Source organism: Apteryx rowi, unplaced genomic scaffold (assembly GCF_003343035.1).
Source record: "Apteryx rowi isolate R43461 unplaced genomic scaffold, aptRow1 scaffold_120, whole genome shotgun sequence".
Taxonomy (NCBI): domain Eukaryota; kingdom Metazoa; phylum Chordata; class Aves; order Apterygiformes; family Apterygidae; genus Apteryx; species Apteryx rowi.
In genome coordinates, this window is record NW_020447420.1 from 2,023,237 (window position 1) to 2,049,805 (window position 26,569).

The 26,569-nt window shown below is 37.4% G+C and overlaps 1 protein-coding gene across 11 annotated transcripts in view; it reads left to right on the forward strand.

The window, feature by feature from the left end:
- Positions 1 to 21,243, forward strand: part of RALGPS1 (Ral GEF with PH domain and SH3 binding motif 1) — a 130,819-nt gene extending 109,576 nt beyond the window's left edge. For 4 of the 11 annotated variants that reach the window (XM_026090311.1, XM_026090294.1, XM_026090339.1 and 1 more), the window contains 9 exons: positions 8,575 to 8,701; positions 9,606 to 9,757; positions 10,958 to 11,009; positions 11,276 to 11,356; positions 13,691 to 13,823; positions 14,617 to 14,709; positions 14,886 to 14,991; positions 15,884 to 15,975; positions 16,754 to 21,243. In XM_026090311.1, coding sequence (XP_025946096.1) covers positions 8,575 to 8,701; positions 9,606 to 9,757; positions 10,958 to 11,009; positions 11,276 to 11,356; positions 13,691 to 13,823; positions 14,617 to 14,709; positions 14,886 to 14,991; positions 15,884 to 15,975; positions 16,754 to 16,786 — 869 coding nt within the window. In that variant the 3' untranslated portion in view covers positions 16,787 to 21,243. Of the gene's footprint in view, positions 1 to 8,574; positions 8,702 to 9,605; positions 9,758 to 10,957; positions 11,010 to 11,275; positions 11,357 to 13,690; positions 13,824 to 14,616; positions 14,710 to 14,885; positions 14,992 to 15,883; positions 15,976 to 16,753 lie in introns of those variants that run through there. The other 7 variants (XM_026090304.1, XM_026090348.1, XM_026090319.1 and 4 more) reach the window with 4 other exon arrangements.
- The last annotated feature ends 5,326 nt before the right edge of the window (positions 21,244 to 26,569 follow it).

Here is a 26,569-nt window from a genome sequence, read left to right on the forward strand (position 1 = left end):
CCATTGTGTTGAGTCCATTCAGCTTTGAAAGTTGCTGAAGAACTTTTAATATTTATTTTAGTTAATTAAAAGCAGTTGCTTTGTTTTATCAGATGTGAAGTATATGATTTACATGTAAGAGTTGAAAACAGAAGGAAGAGACACTGGGATGTTTGCACATTTGTAACCCTCTGGCAATAGGTATACTACACTAGTGACGTCTCTACGGCACTCCCAGCATTTTAGATTCAAAAGAAAGCATCGTTTTCCATGTAAACACTTAGTCTGACATTTAGTTTTGCCATTTGTTTTACTGGTTGCTTTGGCAACCAATAAATAGTTTGGGCTAAGTGCTTTAGCAGCCAATCGTTTTGTAAAAATGAGGATTGTCTAATTCTCCTGCAAGTCCTTGATTATTGCTTCATGTGTATGGTGTCTGCTTTCCTTATGCTGTACTTAAGGTGGAAATGGCAGAACTTCTTTTTCTCCACAAAAGTTTACAGACCATCCAGAAAACTTTGCCCTTGAGTTTCAAACTCAGGTCAAATCTCTTCCTTTGTGATACATTCCCTACAAACATTTAAAACTCATTTGAGTATTTTTGAAGGCAATTAATATCAAACGAATGTGTGGGATTCACCACATCAACCACTAAATCCAGACAGAATTACTGTATTGTGTGTTTTTTTCCCCAACAGACTGAAGTTTCCCAATAATTAAATTGTAGAACAGCATTCTGTCAATGCAAATACAGAGTCATCAGGGAGAAAATGACCATGCTCACTTTTTAACTTTTTTATCACTTTGTGTTAGTTTCTACGACTGCCTAACCAAGCAAGTCTGTTTAATGTCCTAATTTACTGATATTTATTTTAATTGCCAAGCTATTACTCCCTAGGAATTTTAAGAATATATAAAATAGACAGACGACAAGGGATTTTACTACTCTCTTTTGTCTCTTCCTTGAGAGCAGCCACCTGAAATAATTTTTGCAAAAATTCTTTTTTGATGATTTGGTTAATGTATTTTGTTCAACTCAGACTTCAGAGTTTCCCTTCAGCTACGCTCTCACAACAGGTCTGTCTTCGCTGCCAGCATGGGTGTCATCCAAGCTCATGCACTACCCTGCAGATCCAGCTGCAAGAAACTCAGAATTGTTGCTGAAGTGTAAGTCAGGGTTTTGCACATTCCACTGGTGCAGTATAAGTAACGCAAATGCAGAAATTCAGGAAGCATTTAAAGGAAATACACTCGAGTCTGTTTACAGTGCAGTCATAAGTTGATTAGGTATATGGTTAGCTGTACTTGAGCTTAATAACAGTGGTACATACAAAAGAGTGCCCCAAGTTTCTGTTGAGCTTGCCCAGTTTGCTGCTGCTGTCCTTGCTGACTATATTAAACTAGACCAGTGAGCTTACCTATACTGTAATTTCATCTTTCACTACATTATTAACATACTTCCACAGTCCTACTCTGAGATACTGGATTGAGCACTACTGGGGAGACTTCTCTAGGGTCCGTTTTGTATTTTATTTGACATTTCATATATTAACATCAACAAACCCCCTTCTGTGTCCACACCACTTAATTGGTAACAGCTGGTCCCCTTTCTGGCAATCTTAGCAAAAAAGGAAGCCAGAATTAAATAGTCCAGGAAGACTGAACTTCTTTGTCACACATGCATGCACGTTTTTTGTAACACAGATGGGGAGAGGGTGAATAGATCTGTGCCTGCCTAAGCTGTACTTGCCCAGTAAAGGACATCAGTCTCCTGAGATGACAACCCAGCATAATTCACTGTTGTACTTGAATCTGTGGGAAGGAAAAGTATAACTTAATATGCTTGTCTGATTGAAACAGTTCTGTTTTTTTTGTCATTGTTATCGGCAGACAGCTTTTTATTTTGGTTAAATACATTACAAAAGATTGACCCACCTATCAGTGTTTATTCCCTCACTGCAAACAATGAATGAAAGCCTGCAGCTTTTGGAATTAGCCTTTAAATTAGTGGATTTAGTTAATGCAAATGTGAACATAAGGCAAAGACTGTATCAAAGGAGGACCACACTTGGGAAATAATTGTGTGTCTATTCCAAGCATTCTTGGCACAGGTAGGTGGTAATGTTTGGGGGGGGAAAAAAAGGGGGGGGAGGGGCCAAATTATTCTTGTTACAGATTGAAGAAATAATGTATGAGACAGTAGGGGCTATGGAGAAAATCTTCTAATAGATTAACCAATAAATGTGATATGGAGTCCTATAAACATAAAATAGGTCTAAAAAATGGAATCTGGAATTAAAGTGAAGGAAAAGAACTCCATGTACTCCAGATCTCTCTCCTTCTTTCTCCCTTTCAAAATTTGGGAGGGGGGTTGCTTGAACAAAGCAAATCAGTTGACTTTCAGGGAGGAAGGAAATGCTCTGTGCTTATCATGACTTTTTTTTTCAGTGACTAAATGAATAAATGAATAAATTTGTTGTTAGACTTTTTTAAGCTGCCTCCTGATCATAGAGGAAAGTAAACCTGCACATTTTGCTTGAAAATCTACTAAAGGCTGTAATAAATGAAGGATCATTGAGAAGTAGAAGGGAGTCAAGAAAAAAGAACAAGCTATAGTTGGTAAAGTGCAGGTTGGAAATTAAAGAAACTGAGAATGATTTTGAAGGAAAATGTAAACAGATCTTTAAGGATATTAGAACTAGAAAGCACTTTAGAAAATTGTGGTTCATCTGGACTGTCAGTGGGAAAAAAAAGCTTAGAGAAGGAAAGGACAGTGCAGCAAAGCTAGACTGTTTATTTGCGGCAGTCTTAATCACAAATTCTGCTGAACATTTCCATAGCCTTAATATATTCTTCTTAAATTTAAAAAATGAAAACAGAATGTGGATCTGCTGACGATTAAAAATGTAAATTCTGGAATAAAACAGTGAATTAATTTTTATCTTCGTGTGAAATTTCTAGAATTACTCCTCCATAATTGCTAAAATAGACAGACTAATACTCTCTACCAGTTACTGTCCTTAGGGAAAAGAAATGCATGGCAGAGTAAGGTTTCCAAATTACTTTTTATAAATTTATTTATACCTTTTGCTGTTATCTAGCATGGCAGGGGGAGGGGATTAGAATAGGACACTAATTAGAGCAACAGGGATCATGTGGTAGATGCACAAAATCCTTATGCTCCCTTTACTCCCAGGAAGTGATTTTAAAAATAGTTTACAGCCCCTCTGAAGAAAGGGTGCTTCATGCAGTAATGAAAATCATCTTCGTAGCCTCTGTAGCAACAGGCCTTTCCATGCTGTTTCCAATCAGAGCAGGCAGACTTAAATTTGTCTGACCAAAACACACTGGGNCACAAGGGGAGGGACAACCAAGCACTCTGGTACTTGTTCTTGATTTGTTCTTGTCTGGGAAGCAGGCATAATTTATGTCTCTCTTGCATGTTGAATGCGTTAATAGGATTTAGTTGAATTGTAGAGGAATACTTTGAAAATGAAAACGTTGTTTTTAAAATAGCTATCATTCTAGATTTCATTCTTTTTGTGTTTTTGTTGATTCTGTGCACAAAATTCTTTATCGTCTGTTTTGCAAGTAGGTCTTTGTATATGAAAGTTTTTATTATCACCCATTGACTTTGTAACAATGGCAACAGAACAGTAAAAATTTACTGCAGAGATTTAGCTAGAGTCGGTGGCTTTGAATGTCCTTATTAAGTTTTAGAAACAGAGCTGGTAAAACGTATTTTATTTCTTAGATGCTCACCAAAAAATAACAAATAGTTGAGACTATTTTACCATCCAAAAAAAGCCCTGTCAGTTGGTTTTTCAGCATCTGATATGCAACTCATTTTCAGTTTTCTGTTTGGGTGCCTACTATTAGTTTACTGGTTGATATTTAGCAGAGAAAAACTGTAAACTATAACTTCTTCCCCTGTTGCTTTTTTTGAAAGCTCTGGAGACTGTAGATGTTCACATGTTCTACTGAAGGATTGCAAAAGTAACATTCATTTATAACATTTGAAGGATTATTCATGGAAAAATTATGCAAAGGAAAAAACAGTGAGATCCTTTGGGATATGTATAAACTTTTCCAAATGTTCTTGCCACAGATCTCTAAACAGCACTCAGCTCATTCTGATGAAGTTGTCTCACATTTCCTAATGTAAACAAATTTTAATAATGTTTTAATATTTTTATATGCTATTTTTTGTACATGTCAGCATAGCCTTGAAAATGATGCTGAGAAATAATGAAAACCAAACTAGCCCTTGTTCATGCCAGCTGACTGGAAAATCCTACTAAGAGTGCTTTGTCTCCATGAAAGGCAGCATAACAGAATAGCAATCATGGTAACAGTATGCACTAGGAGGGAAGCCAGGAGAGTAAAGAAGAGAGTTAGCAGTAGCAGATGACTTCACTTATTGGAAAAAAGGGCAAAATAACTCAGTCTCAAGTGAATTTAAGTACTGGAATTTTGTTATCAGCAGTATCAGGCGTAGCTCCCCCAGCTAATCGCTCAGCAGTCTGGTATGTTCATGAACATCACTTGGTCTTTGCAGGTTTCATCAGTATCTTTCTACTTTGGCATCCCTTCTCAGCACAGGCTGTCTAACCCCTTTACAGAAATGAGGTCATCTCCTCTGTGCACCGTACACGCTGACATCCTCTGCGCCCCAGGCTTCTTACTGAATTGACTGTACCCTGCAGCAGAGTGTCTGTTCTGTGAGAACTCTGAACTTTGCAGCTGCCTCTTCATAGGCATTTGACAGCAGAACAGATGCAAAGACTTTGTAAAGGTGTTCAGGCTCTGATTCTTTTTACCTTAGCACAAAGTTAGCAGAGCCTAGCTGTGTGTATTTTCTCCTCTTGCCTTGGAGATGAAGATGCAGGAATACATGGAAAATGGTCACTCCAGACAGAGTAATATCAGCACAGCTGATATTTCTGTCTTCATCTTATCTCACAGAGCATGTTGTTTCCTTTCATCAGGATCTCCACTATCGACACATCACTAGGAATTAGAATGAGTCCATTTCTTTTCACAGGACTGATTAAAACAATCACAGTTGCCATATATAATAGCAGGGAAACCAGGCTGGCACTGTTGGCTTAAGTTGTGAGGCTGCTATACCCTTTTCCACAAATTCTTTCACTCTTTACACCTCTTACTTTAGCCAGGCAATATTTTAACCTAATCTGATTTCTGATACAACAGATTCTGTAATCTATCTTCAATCTGAGATATAAAGTCCTTTTAGACACCTTATATTATTTGTTTTGGTTTTTTAATCAACTTCTCTGTTCTGGGGATGTCCAGTTAATGAAAGCTCTTGCTAAAACTGAGTTATAGTGATTAGTCTTTAAATCTTTTTGTTTGTATTGTATTCATGTTAGCGTAAACTTCAACCCCATGCTTCCTTAATGGAGGTCTAATTTCCAAGAGAAGGGACTGTAGAGTGAAAATTCTCAAAGAACTATTTCTATTGGCAGATGACATCTATTATTTTTATAGGTTTTGATAGGGGTAGCATTTGAACCTATAAATACTTTAAAATACTTGCAGATAAATCTAACTGACTTGGATTTCATTATGACTTGATTGTGTCAGCACAAGACTCGTTATTTTGCTGCTCTTTTTCTAGGCAAGTAGTTGTGGTGCAGTCTCTATGCTTTGTCTCTGTGAAAATTGTCTTAGAATCAAAGAAATCAAACACTGCATCATACTGGTACGCCTTTAGGGCTGTGCATCGCTACTCTTCCATAGGCTGTAGTTTTAATCATTTACTGAGCATAGTGTTTCAGTAGCTCTCAGTGAATTATAATGTCATCTACTTAGAAGGACTTAATATGAATTGTAATTTAGAATCCAGTTTCTGGCACCAAAGAGAAAGATTTGAACAACACAACAGAAAGTAATAGAAAACTGAACCAATCCTGCAGCCAGATTAAGGGGCAAGTAGTGGCTTAATGCATTACAAGTTGAGACGATAAACTCAGAGTAGCCTCATTAACACTAAAGTTCTTGTTGAGTTTCAGATTATACTCTTGCTCATATATGCACATATGCTCATAATTTTCAGGAAAATTCTTTCCCGTGTCACAGTCTTCATGCTGAGTCTCGGTTCAGATATAGTTTAAGCATCTCAGAAGGCAGTAAACAGTCCTCAGTATTTCAGTGTTCACTGTTCACCAGTAACATGAAAACATCTGACAGAAATTCACTGCAAACTGAGCATATAGAGAGAACTCTTTTCTGTGGACCCAATTTGTCATAAGGGCTGGAGATTTTAGAACAAAGAAAAAAAAAGCTGTAAACGTTTGTAAAACTTCTGAATGCATTTGGCTGGTCTTTGCTCAAATTTTAAGAATATATAATGAAATCTTGTAGTAAAAGACATTAGCAAAATATATGTTCTTAATAGGATTAAGCATTAATCCTTAATTAATCTTAATAGGATTTCAGCATTAGGTCTGAAAATCTTGCCTGGTGAAATACTAATTCAAAAGTTTTTACACTAAACTAACCGCCTAATTGTGCTCTGATTCATTCTTTTTATTTTCCAACCTGTGCTCCGCCTCCATGGCAGAAGAGGAAAATGAACTCTATCGCCTATGCAGAAAAAGCTTCCAATGTCATCTTACAGCCCAAACTCAACAAAATTTTAATTGAAAATGCAGCAGAACATTGTACTCAGCCTTTTTCTTCAAATCTTCCCAGGCATATGGTTCTGGTTGAATCTCTGGATCAAGAAATGATTAAAAGTGCATTTTTTCAGAATTGCATTTGACCTTTAAATGTAAGACCTTCTCTGAAGCCACATATGCCAGAGTGACTCACGCTACTGATGTCATGTTTCATAAATTCTCAACAGTGTGATAAACAAATTGTAGCAAAGACAAGCAGTCAAAAGCCCTCCTGTATATAACTGTATGCAGGAAGAAGGTAGAAAACAGTATTATAAACTATTTTCTCTTTTTGTTCTCCCACTAAATTGCTGATCTGATAAATGATATTACCGAAGGTTCCTCTAATGAACTTTTTCCTCTCTCCTTCTATTGCTAGAAGTGGTTTCATCTTTCTCTGTTTTGAGGCTCCTTTACATGTTAATTAAACAGCATGACGGATGGTTTGATCAGATTTACAGAACATTGTATGAATAAGGTTTTTCCTCTTACAGCCAGGGAACAACCTTTGTAATTCTTTCTGGTTATGACTCAGCTCACAGTGACAGTCCTGAGTCTAGGCTATAGGGAAGTGAAAATACAAGGAATTGGGAATTGGTTTGTGTATCTCACAAAACTTGATGTAAGTCTAGATTGCAGAGTGGATATGGACAGTAAAGAACCTTGCATCTGTTTTATGGTTTGGTTTGGTTTGGTTGGGGTTTTTTTTGCCTTTTAGCAGGGCAAACTCATTACTCATTGTCCTGTTCCTTCTTGTGTCCCATGAATGTTCAAGACAGAAGCAGCTGATGAATAATTTCTGCATTTGGGGAGGAAGGGAGCTGGAGACATAGCAGATGCAAAATCATTTCTGGTACAACTAGCTGTCAAACTGTGCCCCAGAATGTTTTTTCTACTGCTATTTATCACTAATTTGAGTCCAGACACTTCTGAATGGATTCTGATGATAGCTCTGTGTGGTTTTTCACATCATGAAGTTTCTGTCTCTGTTGACCTCTTATGGGCAGTTTCAGATTAGAGGCTAGAAGTTGAATAGACTAAGGTCCCTGGAGCCTTCAAGAAGTGGYTCCTGTAATGTAGGGGGAAGTTTGTTTTGCTGCTACCTGATTTGTACCAAGTCTGAAGAGGTGGGGCAGGCAGCCACTTTTCATGACCGTCACTCCCACTTTTGTCATCAGTGTTAACGTCACAGTTAAATATTTAAAAATGAAATCGTTTTATTGTGAAGCCAAGAATAGGCTTACATTCACTGAAGATGATGATAGGCCATGTTGTTCTCTGCTGTATCGCAAAGTTCCCTGCCAGCCTTTTGCAAACAGCATCAAGGAACTGGAACAAGAACAGCTTGTCCATGTTTTCCGTGGGGCCTCATAAAATCTGTAAAATGAGAGAAAGAATAATTGCAGTGAGACATCCCTAAAGCTCATAGATGACTGAGAAATAATACATCTGTATGGCCATTAGAAACATGAAAAGCCCCTGCTTTTTCTTACATGCTTAAGCTGTGAGTCAGAATGAGCAAATTGTTTACAGTTGATTGGAGTTGTGAATAAAATTCAGAACATATGTGTGAACATTCCTGCTCGCACCCGAAATACAAACTGACTTTATGGCTCTGCATATTACACTTTGGCATATCCAGCTGTTGTATGGATGCCAAGACTTTTTGTAGGAGTTCATCCTTAAAAGTATGTCTAAAGCTGTTTTGAAAATGTCTTCCAGACAGTTCAAGAAAATAAAGATGAATTCTTAACAGAAATGGATGGTGTAACCCCATTATGCAAGAAACATTTTTCAGAAATGGTGCCTTCTGGGTATCTGTAATAATTCATTTTATTCAATGGCTAAACAAAACAGCCCGTGAAGTTTCTGTTCTTTGTATCACTTCAGTGTTAGTTGATCTCTCTTTTAGGTCCAGCTGAAGTGTCCGCAATTATGAAATTTGGCAGGAGACCAACATGTCCTGATGCCTCAGTGGCAGCAGGTCTACCAACGCCTCCTGTACCAAGGCACAGGAAGAGTCACAGCCTGGGAAACAAGTAGGTACTCCAGTCTGTCTCACCCTCAAGCAATTCATGCATCACAAAGATTTAATCTAGCAGTAGAACACTCTTTCGTATTTGCCTCTTCCATTTCTTGAATTGTAAGAGTGCTTCAGGTTTTACTGTGTATTCTCTAGGTTTTCCCAGCGAGATACCTTGACACTTTGTTATTTTTACTAACACTATTTTCTGCTAGTGCCAGAAAATAGCAGTACTCAAAAGCTGCATATCCACTTTGGTCTGTAGATGTCTGATGTGTATAACAGATTTTTTTTTTTAGTATCTAAGTAATACATCTAAGGAAACTTACTGTCTGCTTGGTGATCCTTCTTTATTATTCAGGAAAGTTGTGAGGTTTTGCACTGTTCTAGCTGGGTAACATGTATTATGTACATTTTTCTCTTTAACATTTACCCAGTTAAGTAAGAACACCTGCTTTCCAGTTAAAGTTTCAGTGTCTAACAAATTTCACAGCTAATGGGTTAAGGAAAAAGAAATTTATGTGACTTTTCCAAAGTCAGAGTGCCAGTGTATTAGTTCAGCTTAGCAAAGGACCACTGAGCAGTGGATTCGCTGCTTTTCTACCTTTGTCTCTACCCAGGTAGTTCGGCTTCTGTACAGAGAAGAGTCAAAAAACTTAATACATTTCTGCAGATGGGAATTATAATGGTGAATTGTAAAGGCCACAAAAATATGAAACTTGTTTTGGTAGTCAAGGAGCATATGTATAAGCAGTAGGAAAATGTGGGAAGTACCATTTAACTGCCTGCTCTTTAAGAACTTGCTGACATTTATGATCATTGTATGATGAGGCATAGCCTGAGTGGAAAAATCAGGAGGATAGGGTTGTTATCAGATTACTTAAGAGCTTTTTTGCATTTTTCTCTTTCTGATTCTCCAGCATGATGTGTCAGTTCAGTGTAGTGGAGAGCAAAAGTGCCACGTTCCCAACAGAGAAGCCGCGCCATCTGCTGGATGACAGTGTCCTGGAATCGCACAGCCCTGCCCGCAACCACGTGCTAAGCTCTGTTTTCTCTAATGGCATTTCCATAGGTAAGGTCTGTAGGGAGAAATGCTGTAGGGAGATGTACCTGCTTTTCTGTACTGGTTCTCTTGAAACTCACAAGGATGCCCAAAAATATGAAATTAGGAAAATCATTAGCTGCTGGACAAAGGTTGGTCCCTTTTATAGAAGAAAATAGGTCAGAACTGCTACTCAGCTACCTATTCAACTTTATCTCAAACAACTTTCCTCGGTTACCTACTGAGGGTTTTGACAGAAGTGTCGTAAAGGAAGATTGTCTTTGTCTATGCTCTGTATGTAACATGGACTGTTTGTCAGTTTTCACTAGCAAAAGAAAAGAAAAGTGCTACTGAAAAGAGGATAAATTTCAAAAGCTACATTTTCACAAAGAAAACTTATTTTAATGGTATATTTTAGAAGACGGGAGAATAGGATAGCTGTGCTCTCTGTGAGACTTGAGAAGAAGCATAATGAACTTGTAAAAGAGGATGATGACTACACTATGGTGTTATAATTAATAAAATTATTATAATAATAAAAACAAAATGACTGTCTCTAGGATAGGAAATAGACTGTGAGTGCTGCAGGATACTTGATCAAGGAGAACTTCACACTAAGATAGTCTTTGAACTTCTGAAAATACAGACACAGCTCGCTCTGTATTGTACTGAGTGGTAGAAGATCTTGGGCAAATTAGAACAATCTCTATGTATGTGAGTCAAACAGCTGTGCCAAGGAAGGTGGAAGAAATTGGTCATGGGCTTGGAAGAGAAATAGGGACCGCCATTGTGAATGCCATCCCATTGATTTGTTATGGCTCCAAGCAGCAGCATACAGCTGCCATACTCTCCAAACAGTGATACCGTGTCTAATACTCTAATAACTTTAATCCACCTACAATTGTTGTTGTAGAAATACTGTCTTACAAACTGACTTAATTTTATATTCCTGAAGTACTCAGCTTTTTGAAGGAAAAGCAACATTATGAAAATAACATGCAGACATTTGGTATTTAAAACACAGCATAAACATAAATGGGAAGGCTCATGTAAGCCTCTTCCAATTTTAGATTTTACCTTAAGCTCTAAAGACTTCAACTCTGAAACATGATTTGAATAAGCAATTTCCATAGTACTATATAAAGATTATTCTGATGATCCACCTACACTGACATTTTATTTTCCCTTGGGTGGTTTTCTTACTCCTTTTCTGTACTCCTCCTTTTCTAGATAGCAGTGAAAGCTCAGAATTTAGTGAGGAGCTGTCTTCAGGACTTGAAAGGTGAGTTAGTCTTCATTTACACTAACTCAGCACTATACAGAATTAGCTAAAAAATTCCCTAATGACACAGGAAAACCCTAAATCAGGAGTTATTTTTATCAAATTATTGATTTGTTAAGAAAAAATGGTGAACTTTTTGAAGTAAACCACTGTAAACTTGCTGTGGTTTTTCCCATGGGAACTACTTCTGTCATGTTTCTCAAGGTCTAATTGTTGAAGATCTCAGACTAGAATTTTCCTCATGAGATATTTACATTCACAAACAGGGGTCGTTTGTATGCCACGCTGGGACCCAACTGGAGGGTACCAATCCGGAATTCTCCCAGGAGTCAAAGCTGTGTCTACAGGTACCATTCATGGTCTACCTTGCTTAGTGTGTGTTGCTAAACTTTCATTTGAGTCTCTACACTTTCCTAGCCTAATGTATTTTGTGAAGAAAAGTATCCCTGGATGACCATATCAACTCATGGGAGTCCACCTGGTGAAGTGGGGCAAAAGTATCTTTGCCAACAGGCTGGCCAACCTGGGAGGCAGGGCTTTAAAGTAGGAATGATGAGGAGGGAGAGAATGACCAACAACCAAGTGGTGATGGGGTTGGCAAGCAAAGGGTCCGGGGTGATGTGAGCAGAAGAGACCTCTTAATCAACAAAACAGCTGACGTGGAATCACCCCGAGCATATGCAGGTAAATAAGGAAGTGCCTATGGGACCACATTATGGGGAAAGCTCTCATACCCTTCCTGGGAAATGAGCACGCTGGGGAGCCTCTCTTAAGCGCCTGTGCACTAATGCACACAGCCTGGAGAACAAACAGGAGCAATTACAGACTTGTGTGCAGCTGCATGGCTATGACCTCATTGGGATCAGGGAGACATGGTGGGATAGCTGGYGYGCCCGGAGTGCTGTGAYGGACAGGCYGGGAAGGCGAGGAGAGGGAGCTGCCCATTATGTGAGAGAGCAGCAGGAATGCGTGGAGCTCTGCCAAGGGAAGGGAGAAGAGCCAGCCGAGAGCTCTTGGGTCAGGATTAGCAGGCAAACCAACCGGGGTGACTCTGCAGTGAGTTTCTGCTATAGGCCGCTTGATCAGATAGAAGAAGTAGATGAGGCCAACTTCAGACAGCTGGGAGAAGCCTCACATCGCATCCATACCTGACCTGGGCTTGAAAAATTCTGTGACAGCAGGAAGTGAAGAAGTATATATGAACAATAAAGAAAATAGACCCCAGAAACAGTAATCTACAAATACTGAGATTTTGTTGCAGTTTAAATGCAGTCAGTTTTTATTTTATCTGAATTAGTCTGTTCCAGCCTTTGTAGCAATGTTGATATAATATGTAAATATAAGTACAGCCATTTCATCTGAGCGAGTAAAATCTACCAGCAACAAAAGGCAGAGTAAGTTATAAAGGAATGTAAATGTATACATTATAAATAAATACAGGAAAAAATTATTTAACAATATTTCAGTGACTGCCATTATATCTGCTTCTGGAAAATGCTCTTACACGTCTATGACAAATTTGCTTCAAAATTTATAAGAGCTAGAAATTTGAAAAATAAGAAGCCCAAAAAAAAGAAAGGCATATTAAATCCACAAAAAGAATTAGACCCTAAAGTATGTTTCTCACATCTATCCATAGTTAAGTAATTCTGATGCTTGCATTCATTCTTCCTTTTCCGGAATCCTCTTCTGCTTCTTTTATAAAACTCTTAGGATTGGCAAGAATGCCCATTAGCGCAGATAGGGCAATTCCATTTAACCAAAGAAGCAGCATCTGCCAGTTTGAAGTGCAGCTCTTTTATTGGTGGTGTTGCTGTGTATATATCACTTCCACCCATCTGTGTTTATATGCTGTTGTCAAGCTTGTTCATAATAGAATGGTGTTTCTTTCACAACTGGATGGTAGATCGTGTGCATATCCTTTTCCTTGTATTCATTATCACATGTGATTTAATTGGCTCTGGCAAACTGCATTGGCCCTTCTTTATATCAAAATGACAGGGCTGTAGTCACATGGCAATGAAAAGAGATTAGCAGCAGATAATTCTAGTAGATCCTCTCCTGCCAATCTATCTTTTGTTGTTATGTTCTTGATGACAGTCTACATTTCTAACTTAACTTGTACTCGGATCTCTTTGGTTGCAGCATTTTTTCACTGGTATATGTAGGAAGCTCTGTGTTCGTACCGCACAAGGAAAAAATATTTTAATTGCTGTACGTTAAGTTATTTGCATTATTATTTAGTTTTCCCAACTTCTGTCCAGTTAGCCAACATAATTTTATTCATTCTTTTTGATAGCTAAAGTTTATTTTGAGATAAAATTACATTTATGGGAAACTTTATTACCAGAATATTAAGCTGCAAGTTTCCAGAAGTCCAGATAATTTATGCAGTTTACCAGCATAAAATGGAAAACTACCTCTTTTCCCTTTGACTTCTGACCTCAGTATTTATTCTGTTTTATTTTATTTTGTTAATTTCTAAGCCCCAAGAACAGAACCTTCTGTTAATCTGCTAAGGATTTTTCAAAGATCCAGTTCCTTTTTGATATTTAGGTCTGGAAAACATATATAATAGAGTTAATTGTCAGATAATACAATATATGCAAGGTAATGCAGGAAAAATGTATTTAGAGTTAAATTATGTTGCTTATTTTTTGTTCTTATTTGTCTGCTCAAAGATGTGTGGTGATATTTTGTCTTGCCAGCCCAACAGGGGCCTGTAGCTGCACGTTAGGTAGTTCCACAGGAGTCATTACCATGGAAGGGCCCTTAAGAAGGAAAACGTTGCTCAAAGAAGGCAAGAAACCTACTGTAAGTGCTCCCTTCCTGTGATTCTAATTCAGTAGCGGCTGTTTTAATTTCCAGGATTAGATTCAACTTGCAGCATGATACCAAACAAAATAACATTCCTTTTTCTAATCTATTGCAAAATCACTTTATATTTAACTGGGTTAATAAGGTTGTCATCCTCACCTGTCATATGCTTTACAGCAGCTTTGCTTCTCTCTCTATATGCAAGTGATATCTCTAGATTGTGGCAGCAGAACAAGAGGCCAACAGTTCTATAAGTCTGCACGCATTTCTGAAGGGCCAGAAACTTGGTGTCATGGTGAAAAAGGAGGGCTGCAAGGCATCCACCCTTAGCACAAGAGTCAAGGTCATTCATATTTGCCCTAAATGGTTCTGATCTTACACATTTGGTAATTTTTCATTTTCTTTAGCATTCACTGATGATTTGTATGTGAAATCCTCCTGTCCAATCATAAAAGATTTGATGAATTGCAGAAATAACATTCCAATGAATATTTTTGGTTAAACACAGAAGTGTAAAATGTATCCTGTAGAAGGCAGCACACTACTCTGCTGCAAAGCAATCAGTTCAGAGATTTTCATCAGGTATCCAAGTAAGATGGACTGTGTTCATAGTCAGGCACCAGAATTTAGGTAGCTGGGATGAGTTACACCAGAAGACACTGTATCTAACTCTCCATTCCTTGCTTCTGAACTTAAATTTGGCAGCACTTGGACTTGCTGGTGAATAGGTTTTTGAAATGTCTGAGATATGATAAGTTTTTCCTAATTCTTTTTTTGCTTTCTGATTTAGCTCTCTTCATGGACTAGATACTGGGTTACACTTTCAGGATCAACTCTTCTGTACTTTGGAGCAAAATCTTTAAGAGGCACTGAAAGAAAACATGTAAGGCTTAAAATTTGTTCTAAAAACAAAAATTGCATATTCATAAGCAGATCTGGAAGGGTATTTTAAGTGTATTTGTTATTGTTCCAGGCTAAGCCACATCTGCACAACTTTTACAGTCAAAAATTAATTCCCAATACAGTCTCAGTTGTGACTGACTGATCTATCTCTTCCAGTATAAATCCACACCTGGTAAAAAAGTCTCCATTGTGGGCTGGATGGTGGCACTGCCTGATGACCCTGAACATCCTGATATTTTCCAGCTAAATAACCCTGACAAAGGTAGATGTTGCAGGATGGACCTTCTCTGCACTATATTTCATGTGTTTGTACATAACTGCACTTGCAGTGACACTCATTTAAAAGACTGAAGAGGGAGAATTTCAAGGAAAGGTACAAATGGAGTTAAACATACCTGCACAAACCCTGTGGTGTTTCTGTGGTGCCTGCAGAGGTTTTGCTGCATTTGACAGTTACTGTAAGATTTGCAAGAATTGCCTGACTAATATGAGATTGCTTTCTTAAAATTTGTCAATATCAAATCTTGACTTACAGTGAGGCCCATTTAAATATTACAGAAACCCTTCAAACATCAAACTTTATCAAAAAAAAATTTTTTTAATAATTTTTTTGGATTACTTTTTAGCAATTAATTCCAAAGTGCCTTAACTCTTCCACCTTGATCAAACTTCAAAAACTTTAAAAGGTCAGAAAGACCCTGGAATTATATTGCACTTTCAGAGGTTACATAAAAATTTTTGAGGCTTTCTTCCCTTCCCACATTTTCAACTTCACAAGTTCACAAATATCAAAAACATCCATAAGAAGTTTGGCAGTAACCACAGCAGACTTAGCGAGAAGAAAGCTAGGAGCAAAGTAAATTATATCTGTTCACCTTCCTGACTGGTCTTTTCTGTGACTGTAATTTGGCCTCACTGCCCATATACTCCTCTTAGCTTTGCAGAGCATGTATGTTCTTACGCTCCCTTCACCCATGGATTGTTAGTTAACATACCTCCCATGGGCTCTGTTGTATTAGCAAGATGCTATCTGACTGTTTGAGGTGCAAATTAATTTAACTATTTACTTAAGAACTTTGGCTTCTGAACAGAAATCCACTGAAGCTATATTTCTGTCTGCAAATTTAGAGCCGTTGATTTTCTTAATTTTGTAGGCAATGTTTACAAGTTCCAAACTGGTTCAAGGTTTCATGCAATATTATGGCATAAGCATTTGGATGATGCATGCAAAAGCAACAGGCCTCAGGTAAGGTTGTGAAACTGTATTTCTACCCAATTTTTCTTATTTTCCAGAAAACCCTTATTAGAGGAAGATGCCTCTTTCCAAACTGTGTGCGCACAGTCCTGTGGGAACAGACATAATTCCTCGTTTTGTGCATTGATCCAATTTTGTAATAGGAGGAATAAAAGTTATTTAAAACTACAGAATTCCCACTAAAAATCACAATTTGTGCAGGTCTAGCTATAGGTTTGGTGACCTTAATAGTGCACAACCTTTACACTCACTGCTTCAAGTGAGGTAACCCCGTCTTTACTTTGGAAGGAGCTTTCTCTTGAATAGAGTGGCAAACATGCCAGCATTTACTCTGATGACTGGGTTCATAAGTAGCATTGAGGAGAGTGTCCCATAAGATGCTATGTTTGTCCTTTAGATAGCAGCCTCATTCTTCTGAGGAAAATGTTCATTCTTAAAAGGATTTTCAAAGGTTATATTACTAGGATGCTGCTCCATGTAGGAGATAAAACAGGATGGAGTTTGAGAATCTTCTTTACGCCCGCCATACCCCGCTGCCCCAACACATGCTGATGAATTCTTAGAATACTTTGGTTGGATTTGGTCCATAAATAGAAAAACCATTTGGGTCTTTATCTTTCCTTCTGGTTGTGGGGTTAGCCTGCTTTGGGGCCTGTTAGGGACTGATCACGCTGTCATACTGAGTAATAAAGTGTCAGCCCACTGTGTTTTGTAACCTTGTAGTTTCTTGATGCCGTAATAGTTTCAGAAGCTTTATACTGCTGAATAGTTTACATTCTCTTCCAGGTACCTGCTAATCTAATGTCATTCGAGTAATTTCCTCTCTTACGTGGTGTGACTTCAAGTGCCAAACTGAAGAAACAAACTATTGTTCTCTAAGGAGGAAGAGGAGAAAAGAATGGTTTTTCCTGACATGAGCCAGCCACAAATATTTCAGCACTTTCCTGTGTAACTTGAAAGTGATTCTGACACAGGTTTTAAAAGCAGAAAGTGAATGTTGTCCTTAGGACCAGATAAAGTCTCATGCACTGAGTGAAAGACAATTTAGGTGGACAGAGGAGTAATCCTGACTGCTGCAGGATTCTAGAGCCCTCAACTTTAATTTTGTGGTCACAGACTGCCCTGAACTGATGTTCAGCCACAAACTTTGCATCATATCTTCTGCCTATTCTTTTTTAAACTGTTCTTTTTATTATTAAGCTGCTTTGTGTGACTGAAGAACATTTGGCCCATGTTGGGTTTCAGTTCTTTCTAATGCACAAAATAATTGACAGTGTTAACTTGCTGCAAAGTGTCAATTAGAATAGAAAATTGTAGAACAACATTTTTATAACAAGTGCACTGAGTTGCTTGGCAATGTGGCTGCCTCAGATTTTGTATCAAATTTCTGGACAATTTTACTGTTCACATTTGAGCTATTTGGAAAAAATGTATTTTGGCACAGGACAGTTAGTATAGCATTTTCAGTTTTATTCAATTATGCTGCTCAGGAATGCCATGACAATGGATCTAAGGCTGTTTAAATTTATGCTGTGTTAAAAGTCTTCTTGGGTTCTTTTACTACTGGTATGATTGCTTACATGTTTGTTTTTTCTTTAATCTGGATGCTGTTCATCTTAAATCCCTCAATACAGGGAAGCAGGTATTCAGGTCTTCCATATCACATGACCCTGGCTCCTCAGAATGGCTCCATATAGTTATATTTCTGTTCTATTTTCCTGTGGATGACTCAGTCTCACTCAGTTCCAGTACATGATGCACCTGTATGATATATAGTACTGGTACACGGTGCTGCTGTTACAAAATTGTGATGGGGATGAGAGCTGGACAACACTGGCAGTGTAGGAGGTACAAAGAAACCTCCATCCCAGTGTCCTGAAAATTAAAAAAAAAAAAAAAAAAAAAAAAAAAAAAAAAAAAGAGTGTAAGTGAGCCTTCTGCTCTGAAAGAACTCTCCCTAAATCAAGAGCTGTATCTTTCCTGTGCCCTACCACTCTTATGGGTCAGAGTGCTTTTTGGTTCCAGTGATAAGTTAGCACTTCTTGTGCTTTAGACTCTTTTGCCATAAGACATCAGTATTCAGACTTTATTAATCATAGGAAAACAAAAGTCTCTTCTGAGTTTTCTAAGACTTAATAAATGTCCTTAGAGTACAAGTGCTCTGCATCTTCTTTGGCTTGGAATTGAAGGGCAAACTACATGGGGGAGAGACCTGCAAGCCAAGCTCTAGCTTACAAACCATGAAGAAATCAGAAGTCAGTTTGTATGGACAAAGCCTGTATTAGAACAAGCTTCCTGGCATAAGGGTATTTATTCTGTGGACTTGCATGATTACAATTTTTCAAAATTTTTATTTTGAAACTTTTCTAACAAAATAAGAAAGTGACTTGTATTGTTAAATTTAGGTTGAGTGTAATTTTTGTGTTTTCTTAAGTGTTTGTGTTGCAGTCCTGAGAATGAAACCTGATACACACCAGCTTTTCAAGAAAGCCAGTTCCTGACAACTCCTGCATTTAGAGCCTGGGATGTGCGAGAGTTTATATAAAGCTGACAGTTTCTTCAATAGCTCAGGAGTTGTGTAAAAAGAGTAGTAATGCAAAGTAAAAATTTTTTTTCTTTGATTGCCAAATTAAAGCAAGTCTTAACAGCAAAGAAGAACCTCAGTATCTGCAAGGATAAAGTATCTAACACTGTTAGAGTCAGTGTAAAAGCTTTTGAATGGGGTGAAAGTCTGTCATCAGTATGTGACTTCAGACTCTTAGAAAATGGAATAATCTGAATTGTTCTCCAAGACAGGGACGCACGTGGATGTTTGTGATTAGTATCAATGAGATTATTGATGAGGATGCAGGGGTTACATGGACTGTCATTTTAATTAATGTGGTAAGATAAGTATGTGCCATCTATGACCATGTGTATCATGTGTATTATTAGCACTCAGAAGGTTTGGACCTTGTGCAACTTCATCATTATTTTAGATTAGACCTACACCCTTACAGCTGAGAACAGAGTCTTATTTCTCCATCCCTGTGCAGATTTATAATAAGAGGGAACTTCTGTGATTCAAGGGGTGCTGAATCACTGCTATAGCAGAAAAATCCCTGCATTCCTAGGTTTAAGTGTGTGTTGGAATATAGTATCCCACAGGACATCGGGGCCTTCTTATCAATTGTATTTAGATGAGTTATCTCCTCCAGGTGCAAGATAAGCCTTATTTATTTTAACAGCTTTGAAAGTCTCTAGAATTCTTGTAAGGATGTATAATTCTTGTAAGGAGACCCACATAACAGACTGAACGGGTAATAAGCAAACCAAATGCTTCTGTCTAGCATAAACGTGCATTTGGCCATCACATGCAAAGAAAGACTCTTGTGATATAAGGCTGAAAAAGGGGGAGGCAGGGTAAAAGATCTAATGAAGGTATTGCCAAAATATTATCCCTTAGAGTGTAGCTATTTTTCAGGTAGGTCAACCAATAAATATTTTTGGGAAAAAGAGGGCAGTATATGTGCAAGTAAATCTTAACTGCAAGTATCAAGAATGATGTCCAAACCAATGATGCACTAAACAAAACAGAGATGTGTAAGTAAGGTTTTTTAAAGGTTACCTTGTTTGTAGCCCTTTCCCCTTAAAAGGGAATAACCTGGTCTCTCTTAACTGTAAGATGAATTTAAAATGGAACACTTACTGGCATGACATTTACATGCATTAGACATATGTAAATACCTACTCATTTCTAATGTGGTTCATTGGAAGAGAACACAAATGATGACTCATGACATTTTTTTCCATCATATTGCAATTGATAAACTAGTGGATGTTGTAACAACTTTTGCTTATGTGCGACAAGTCTGTCTCAGAAGGAACAGTAACTGCTGACTGATACAGTAGCAATAGAATGAGCTGGTACACACTCAGACCTTAATAGCTTGAAAGTCCCTAAAGCATTATGCATGTTATTGTATTCACAAGAGGCAGAGCTTTCTATCCTTCAAAAATACACCTTTTCTCAAAATTAAGAGCTATAGAGCCTGTTGGAGAAGTTACAAAATGGTCCATTTTCTCTTTTTTGTGGAACAGATTCCCAACTAGAAGGGAAGTGTCTTTACCTGAAACAATGATAGGCCCCAAAATAGCGGGGCATGAAAAAGAGAAAACATTTCAGAACAATTCTTATATCCAGTCATTTGTCATTAACAGAAATCAGTGCATCTGTGGAGAAATTAAGCCCTTCGAGTAATCCTACTCAAAAACCTGGAATTTGGAAACGTGTCAAAAGTAAATTGAATGCCTTCCCACTGTTATCATTTGAGTGTTAAAAGCATTATATAGAAGAGAGATGAATGTAGCAAATAAGTCTTGCACAATAGCCAAGTAAATGGCTTTTCAGTGTAGCACAATTGTGAAATTGCTGCATAATAGTAAAAAGAAAAGATTCAGAATGATGGAGTGATGTAAGAATATTATTAAAAATATCTCAATCCAATTTTAGATGAATTTTTAAGCGTCAAATAGTTTGTAGCTACTGGTTTGGGTTGTTGCTAGCATTCTGTATTTGATACTTTTATTGTGAATTAAAAGCACAACATGGTGCATGTCAGTACTAATTAAAATATCATTTTTGCAAAAATATCACAAACCATACAAGTTTTCATCCATCAAAGAGAATACCTATAATAGCTGTGTAGAAATAAACCTTATCTCAGAATGACTGTTTTCAGAGTTGTGAAGACATAAAATATATTTAGGTAATATTATTAATTTATTAGTGTGCAATTTTAATGTAATTCAGTGCCAAAATGCATGTTTTTCCATATAGCACTAAAATGAGGCAAAGAGTAGTTTTCAAATTTGCAACTCATTTGTCACATTATAGTGGATACCAATTTCTACCTTTTCATTTGTTTCTTGTGAAAACTGTTGCACTATTTTTGGCCGTATTTTCCAGCAGTCCGCTGCATGCCATTTGTGTAAAGATTCTTTCTATAATTCTTGTGAATTGTCTCACCCATAATAACCACTAAACTTTTAACCCTTGTGTGGGAATCTAGGTTTTTGGCAAAGTATTTCGTTACCTCAGTCTTGTATCAAGTTGCTGTATTTTTCAGCTTGTTACATTGATAATGATTGTTTCACTAATTAAATACTTTAACGTAAAAAATGTTTACTTTGACAGGAATTGCATTTGGTTGTAAATTTAAACATGAAAAAATGTGCAAAGTATGTATGCTGTTAAGAATAAAATACTTTGAAAAAGAATAGTAAAGGTAAAGAAGGAACTTTTCAGCTCAAAGGCAGCAAGCATGTTTTATTTGTGATTGAATGATGACACAGTTGAAGAATAGACTTTATAGTTGCATAACCTCTAGTCATTTAATAATGTAGATACAACAGAATCAAAATTTGTAATAGAAAACTGAAAATCCCTCCAAATTTGTAGTTCTTTCAAGTAAGACTTGGAAAGTCCAAAGAAGTGAAGACAAGCCTATTCTATTGCCTTCCAGAGAAATGTGTTTAATCGCTGCCAGACCTACATGTTGACATGGACATCAAAGTAAATTTATTCACATTTTTAAACTTTATTTAGAAACTTGGGTTCTCATCTTCTGCTCACTGAAATCAATCAGAAAAAATATTTCATCCACTACAACAATCAGAGTAAAATCATCTGCTCTACATTAAACAGCACAGCAGTAAAGCCCTTTATAAAAATAGCTTCTGGTATTAAAATCTGAAATTTCCTTTCTGATTTCAGTGATGCGTGTCAGAGCCTTGAAACACTGAACACTGTTGATGGGGAGAGCCTAGCAATCAGGTGYTTATTAGAATTTTCTCTTGGGAAAGAATCAACATGCAGTGTCCATTTTTTTGATTATTTCTCTTGTTATAAGCAGTATTTTTTGCTACTGGAGGTAAATAAGCTCCACATTATGAATGGCAAAGTGGATGCTCTAACTTCTGCGGCACCATAATTTTGTGAGAAGTTTCCTGACGGATAACTGAGAAGTTATCTAATGTGAAGCTGAGAACAGAACAAGCTTGCGTGGAAACAGCTGCTGTGGGAAAAGCACATATTGCCCAGAAACAAACTAAAAACTTTTTTTATTATTATTACTACCTTGTAGTTTTGGAAATCATTTGAATCTATAGAATTTGCCTCCAGGGCCAAACCCAGTTTTTCATTATAAATATTTTATGCTCCTCCTGCAAAAATTGCAGACATACAGAATCCCTTAACTCAGAAGAAAGCATCAGTGAGTGCCTCTTACACCTACCAAATGATAGTATCAGTTTTAGTGGGAGAAGGAAATTGATCAGAATTCTTCTTCTCCCAATAGGCAACAAGCTAGAAAATAAAGCAAATAAGCATGTTAGGAAGGATGAGCAACACTCAGGATGTTCCATATTGTATATCTTATTATTGTTAAAGCAGCAAATGACAGGGGAGAAAGGGGACTATTTTCTGCATTGCAGTATTTCACTATAGTGTTACATGCTTTCCTGATAAAGCACACAGTCAAAGATGAGTTCCCATTAAATTGCTCATGATGAGCAGGCCTCTTGTTTTGTAACCTAGGAGAGGGAACAAAAATGAAATCTTTAGTAAGTTTTGTTCCTACTTTACATGTCAAGTTGTGCCAGGTAAGTAAGTCATGGCACTGATAAACTACATTTATTTTTGTTCTGAAGTCAGTAATGTTTGTTGCAGTATTTCCATAGCTGTGATTATTAATAGAAACTTTATTTTTCTTTGTTTTTAAATCAAGTTCAGAAAGTGTGCCAGATCTTTCCTTAGGGAAAGTGCAAAGAAGAAAGAAAACTGGTCAAAGTTTACATGCCTCAGTAGACTACAGATGTGAGAACAAGGCAGATTGGACAGATTCAGGAAAAATGAATACACCCATTTTACGTCAACTCAAACACACTTGTCCATGAGAAAGTACAGATAGTAATGAATTGGAGGAAGTGTTCTTTATACTTCTGGACTCTGCCTGTAGTCATGCATTTCCTGCCAGAAATCAGCTTTTCAGCTTTAAGGAAGAGTAGACTGTGTTCCAGATAAACACCCATGCTTCAGGTCTGAAAGCACGATGTTACTGAATGTAAAACTAACAAGCAAGGTCAGAAAACAAATATATTCATTCTAGTATCTGTACAGGAAAAAGTCTATTCATTCCTGACGACTAAAACAGTAGACACAACCAGGTGGATAAATTATTTTATATAAAAATCATTGCTTGATACTGCACCCTTAATAAAATGAGAAGTGTCATTTTTGAATACATGGAAACACCCTGGAAACACTGGCAGTTAGTTGTAACAAAACAGTTAGGATTTCCTGCAGTAGAACAAAACTTCATGTGAAATTGTTTGTCACCAGTGAATGCAATGGAAGTATGTCTTGTCTTTTAAAGGGTGATGTCAAACTCACTGAACAAAGAGAAGTAAAAATGAAGAGCAAGGAAAGGGACAGCTAGCTGGTGCAGAAATTAATAGGCAAAGGGGAAATGGAGAGATTCACAAAAAGTTACTTCCTTTTAGATAATGTGTCCTTTTTTTCTGCTGCTTTCAAGTACAGCTGTGCTTGGAAGTCTAACTACTTCTGTCAGCTCTGGTTAGCAGTACAATTGTTTTAATCCTACCAAAAAATATGCGTCATTTGGGGGGAGGAAGCCACCAGAGTCTTATTTCACATACTAGCCTCAGAAAGTATACATTTATGATTGCTGAGGGGACTTGACTTTCAGATCCTGAGGATGTATGCAGGTCTGTAGCAGAGGAAAAACAAGTTTTAGCACAAATACTGAGATATGTGAATGTTAAAGCAAGTTACTTGTTTAAAAAAGGGGGAGGGGTTTTCTAGCACTTTTCAGGTCATTGTGTGAAGCTGAGCACCTTTTACGTTGTATCAGAGAGTTAATATAGTACACTGTCTTAAATAGATTATTGGTTTTTCTATAGAAGCATCTCACATAAACTCCTCCATGACCAGAGTTTTCTAGGTACTACAACAACAGCAACAAGGATGTTCACACTAGATGTAGTTCAGATGTGCAATTAATTTTTAAAGAACTAACATGAGATGCTAAAGACAATAAAGTAAGATAATTCATTAACTGTGAGCAGATAATTAAGCTTCTGGAGCAGTCACCACCAAGAGGAAGGTAGTGGTTACTCACCTCTAACAAAGAAGTTGAGCAGATTCATGCAGTTGTTTTGAATTTGTATCATGGGGATAATGTAGTTGTCTTCCATGGGATTAGAAACAGAAGCTCACCAGTATTCATAAAAATCCTACAACTACCTGAGGAGCTGTTCACAGCACAGCATAACCAAACCTGAAGCTGCCCAAGGCCCCACTTTTGTCTTAGTATCTATCCCAACTGTGTGCTCATGTAGTCTCCTGTGGGCAGACACTGTCTCTAGAGGTGCAAAGGGCTGTGAGTCCAATGGGTTAATTATATTCAATTAGCGGTAAGGCAGGAAATGTTAAGAAGATACCTAGCAATTCCCAAGTGGTGAATGTCCTGATTTACAGTTAGAAGAAGCATCTGTGGGCCACAGGTGGATGCTCAGTTCATTAGATATCCTTGGGGGTCAAGCTTCCTCAGTTTGCTGCCCTTTTTTGCTCTAAGGAATCAAAGAAAGRGGGAGGTTGTATAATGTCAGAGCTACCAACTTCTGTATCAACTAAGTCTTAAGATCATCATATCTACTGGGATCATCCTGATGGTGGCTGGAACCAGCATGTTGGTATCTTGTTATCTCTCTGCAGCTATGTGAGCTTGCTCAGCTGCTGTCTCAGCGCAGACAGATATGCATTCACTGTAATCCCTTAGCTCTGTGATACAGGCCGTCTAGGTGGAATTGTTTACAAACTGATCTCTTTTGCTAATTTTTTTTTGTGTCTGACATGTTGTTTTAATAATTAGAGAAGATTGGAGTTAGGCTTCTGTGAATTGTGGTCTATTAAATGCTCGCATGTCTCTCAAGATTTATTTCATATTTGTTGTTAGTTGGATTTCCTATGACAGCTGTTTCCCTAGGTGTTGTCGTTTCTGTTTAATCATGACAACTTAGGCTAGCATTTGTACTTACTTTATCACTGACTCATTTTGCTTATAGAGCTGGGGTGGAAAAACCATTTGCTTGTCTCTATTTCTTTTCCCTAACATTCAGCAAGTGCGATGCTGTATAGATTTAGCTTTATTATTAATATGAGCCTTTTTTTACCCAAGATTCTGGTACCAAAATATGGCGAAGTGGTAGTGCAGTTACTGACTTATTAAATCTGAGGAACCTGTATGGTTTTCTCCATCTGAAAACTTAACATGGAACATCACTGAAATCCTGTTCTGTTTCTTTAAAAAGTTGATGAAGTCCTGTAGACATTTTTAGAATACGGGCAACAGCAGTGTCCAGGTGAGATGCAAACGTGGTGTAGTCTGAGAGCCTGCCTTCAGTAGTGACTCACCTCAGGTGCCTTGTAAGAGGCTGCAAGAAATCCTGTACCTGCTGTTACAGACTATAAGGCAGTTCTTTCTTATCCTGTTATCTGGTGCCCAGCTGAAGCTTTGCAGAACACTGAAGAGGATTTTTTCATTGTTTGTCTTTGTTACATAAATTATTAATAAAAGTCTAATTCTTAATTGAAAGCTACTTTGTGGTTGAGTTATGTAAATCTTTGTAAAGGTAGCAGTAGTTTTGAATAATGTATGACGGCACTCCAAGATGACTCAGGTGCTGCATCAAAAAGCAACTAGACAAAAACAAACCAGAAACATAGGCTCAGAAACAGGGCAAAGATGGAAATGAGGTAAGAACGTACTGTACAAGCAAAGCATCTGTGGGTATGTGCATGTTTGCTGGTCAGCTCTGCTTGACCTCTCTACCTTTAACAGCCCTATATCCGTATATATTTAAAAGTATTAGGAACATCTACATTGGGAGACAAGCATGTGGTCTGTAACAAGCTTACTTTGTGCAAGTTACAGTTCCAATATCTGTCTGTATTGTATTATTCTCTGATTAGACACATCTGTACTGTGAGTCTTAATATACCCTAGATTAGAGTTATTTTTTCATTTTTTGTGTATTTGTATATGTACTTTTATATATATGCACACATGATATATATATTTGTTTTTATATATATTATATATAGTATATTTATTTATATATACTGATATATTTAATACTGTACAAACATCTTATGTGTATGTATATGTGTGCGTGTGTGTGTGTATATACGTATACTACCAGTTGCAATTATTTAAGTCTCTAGGGTGGTTGCCTGCTAATGTGGTATTTTGTTCCTTAAATTGTGGAAAGGGAGCAGGGACACACCCCAACAGCAAACACAATTTACAAGCAGGTGTTATGCCCAGCTGTCAACCTTGGCACGCACTGTGAGACACATCCCCTAAAGGGATGTGGAAAAAACAATCACCACTGTGGATATATGTGATTATGTTTGAGTTAAAAACTTTTCTGCATTTGCTGAATTTCTCCTTATTTTGAACTGAGGAAGGGGGATATGGGAAAAGAAATGGTGGTAGGGCTTTGGGGGAGGGTTTTTTTTTTT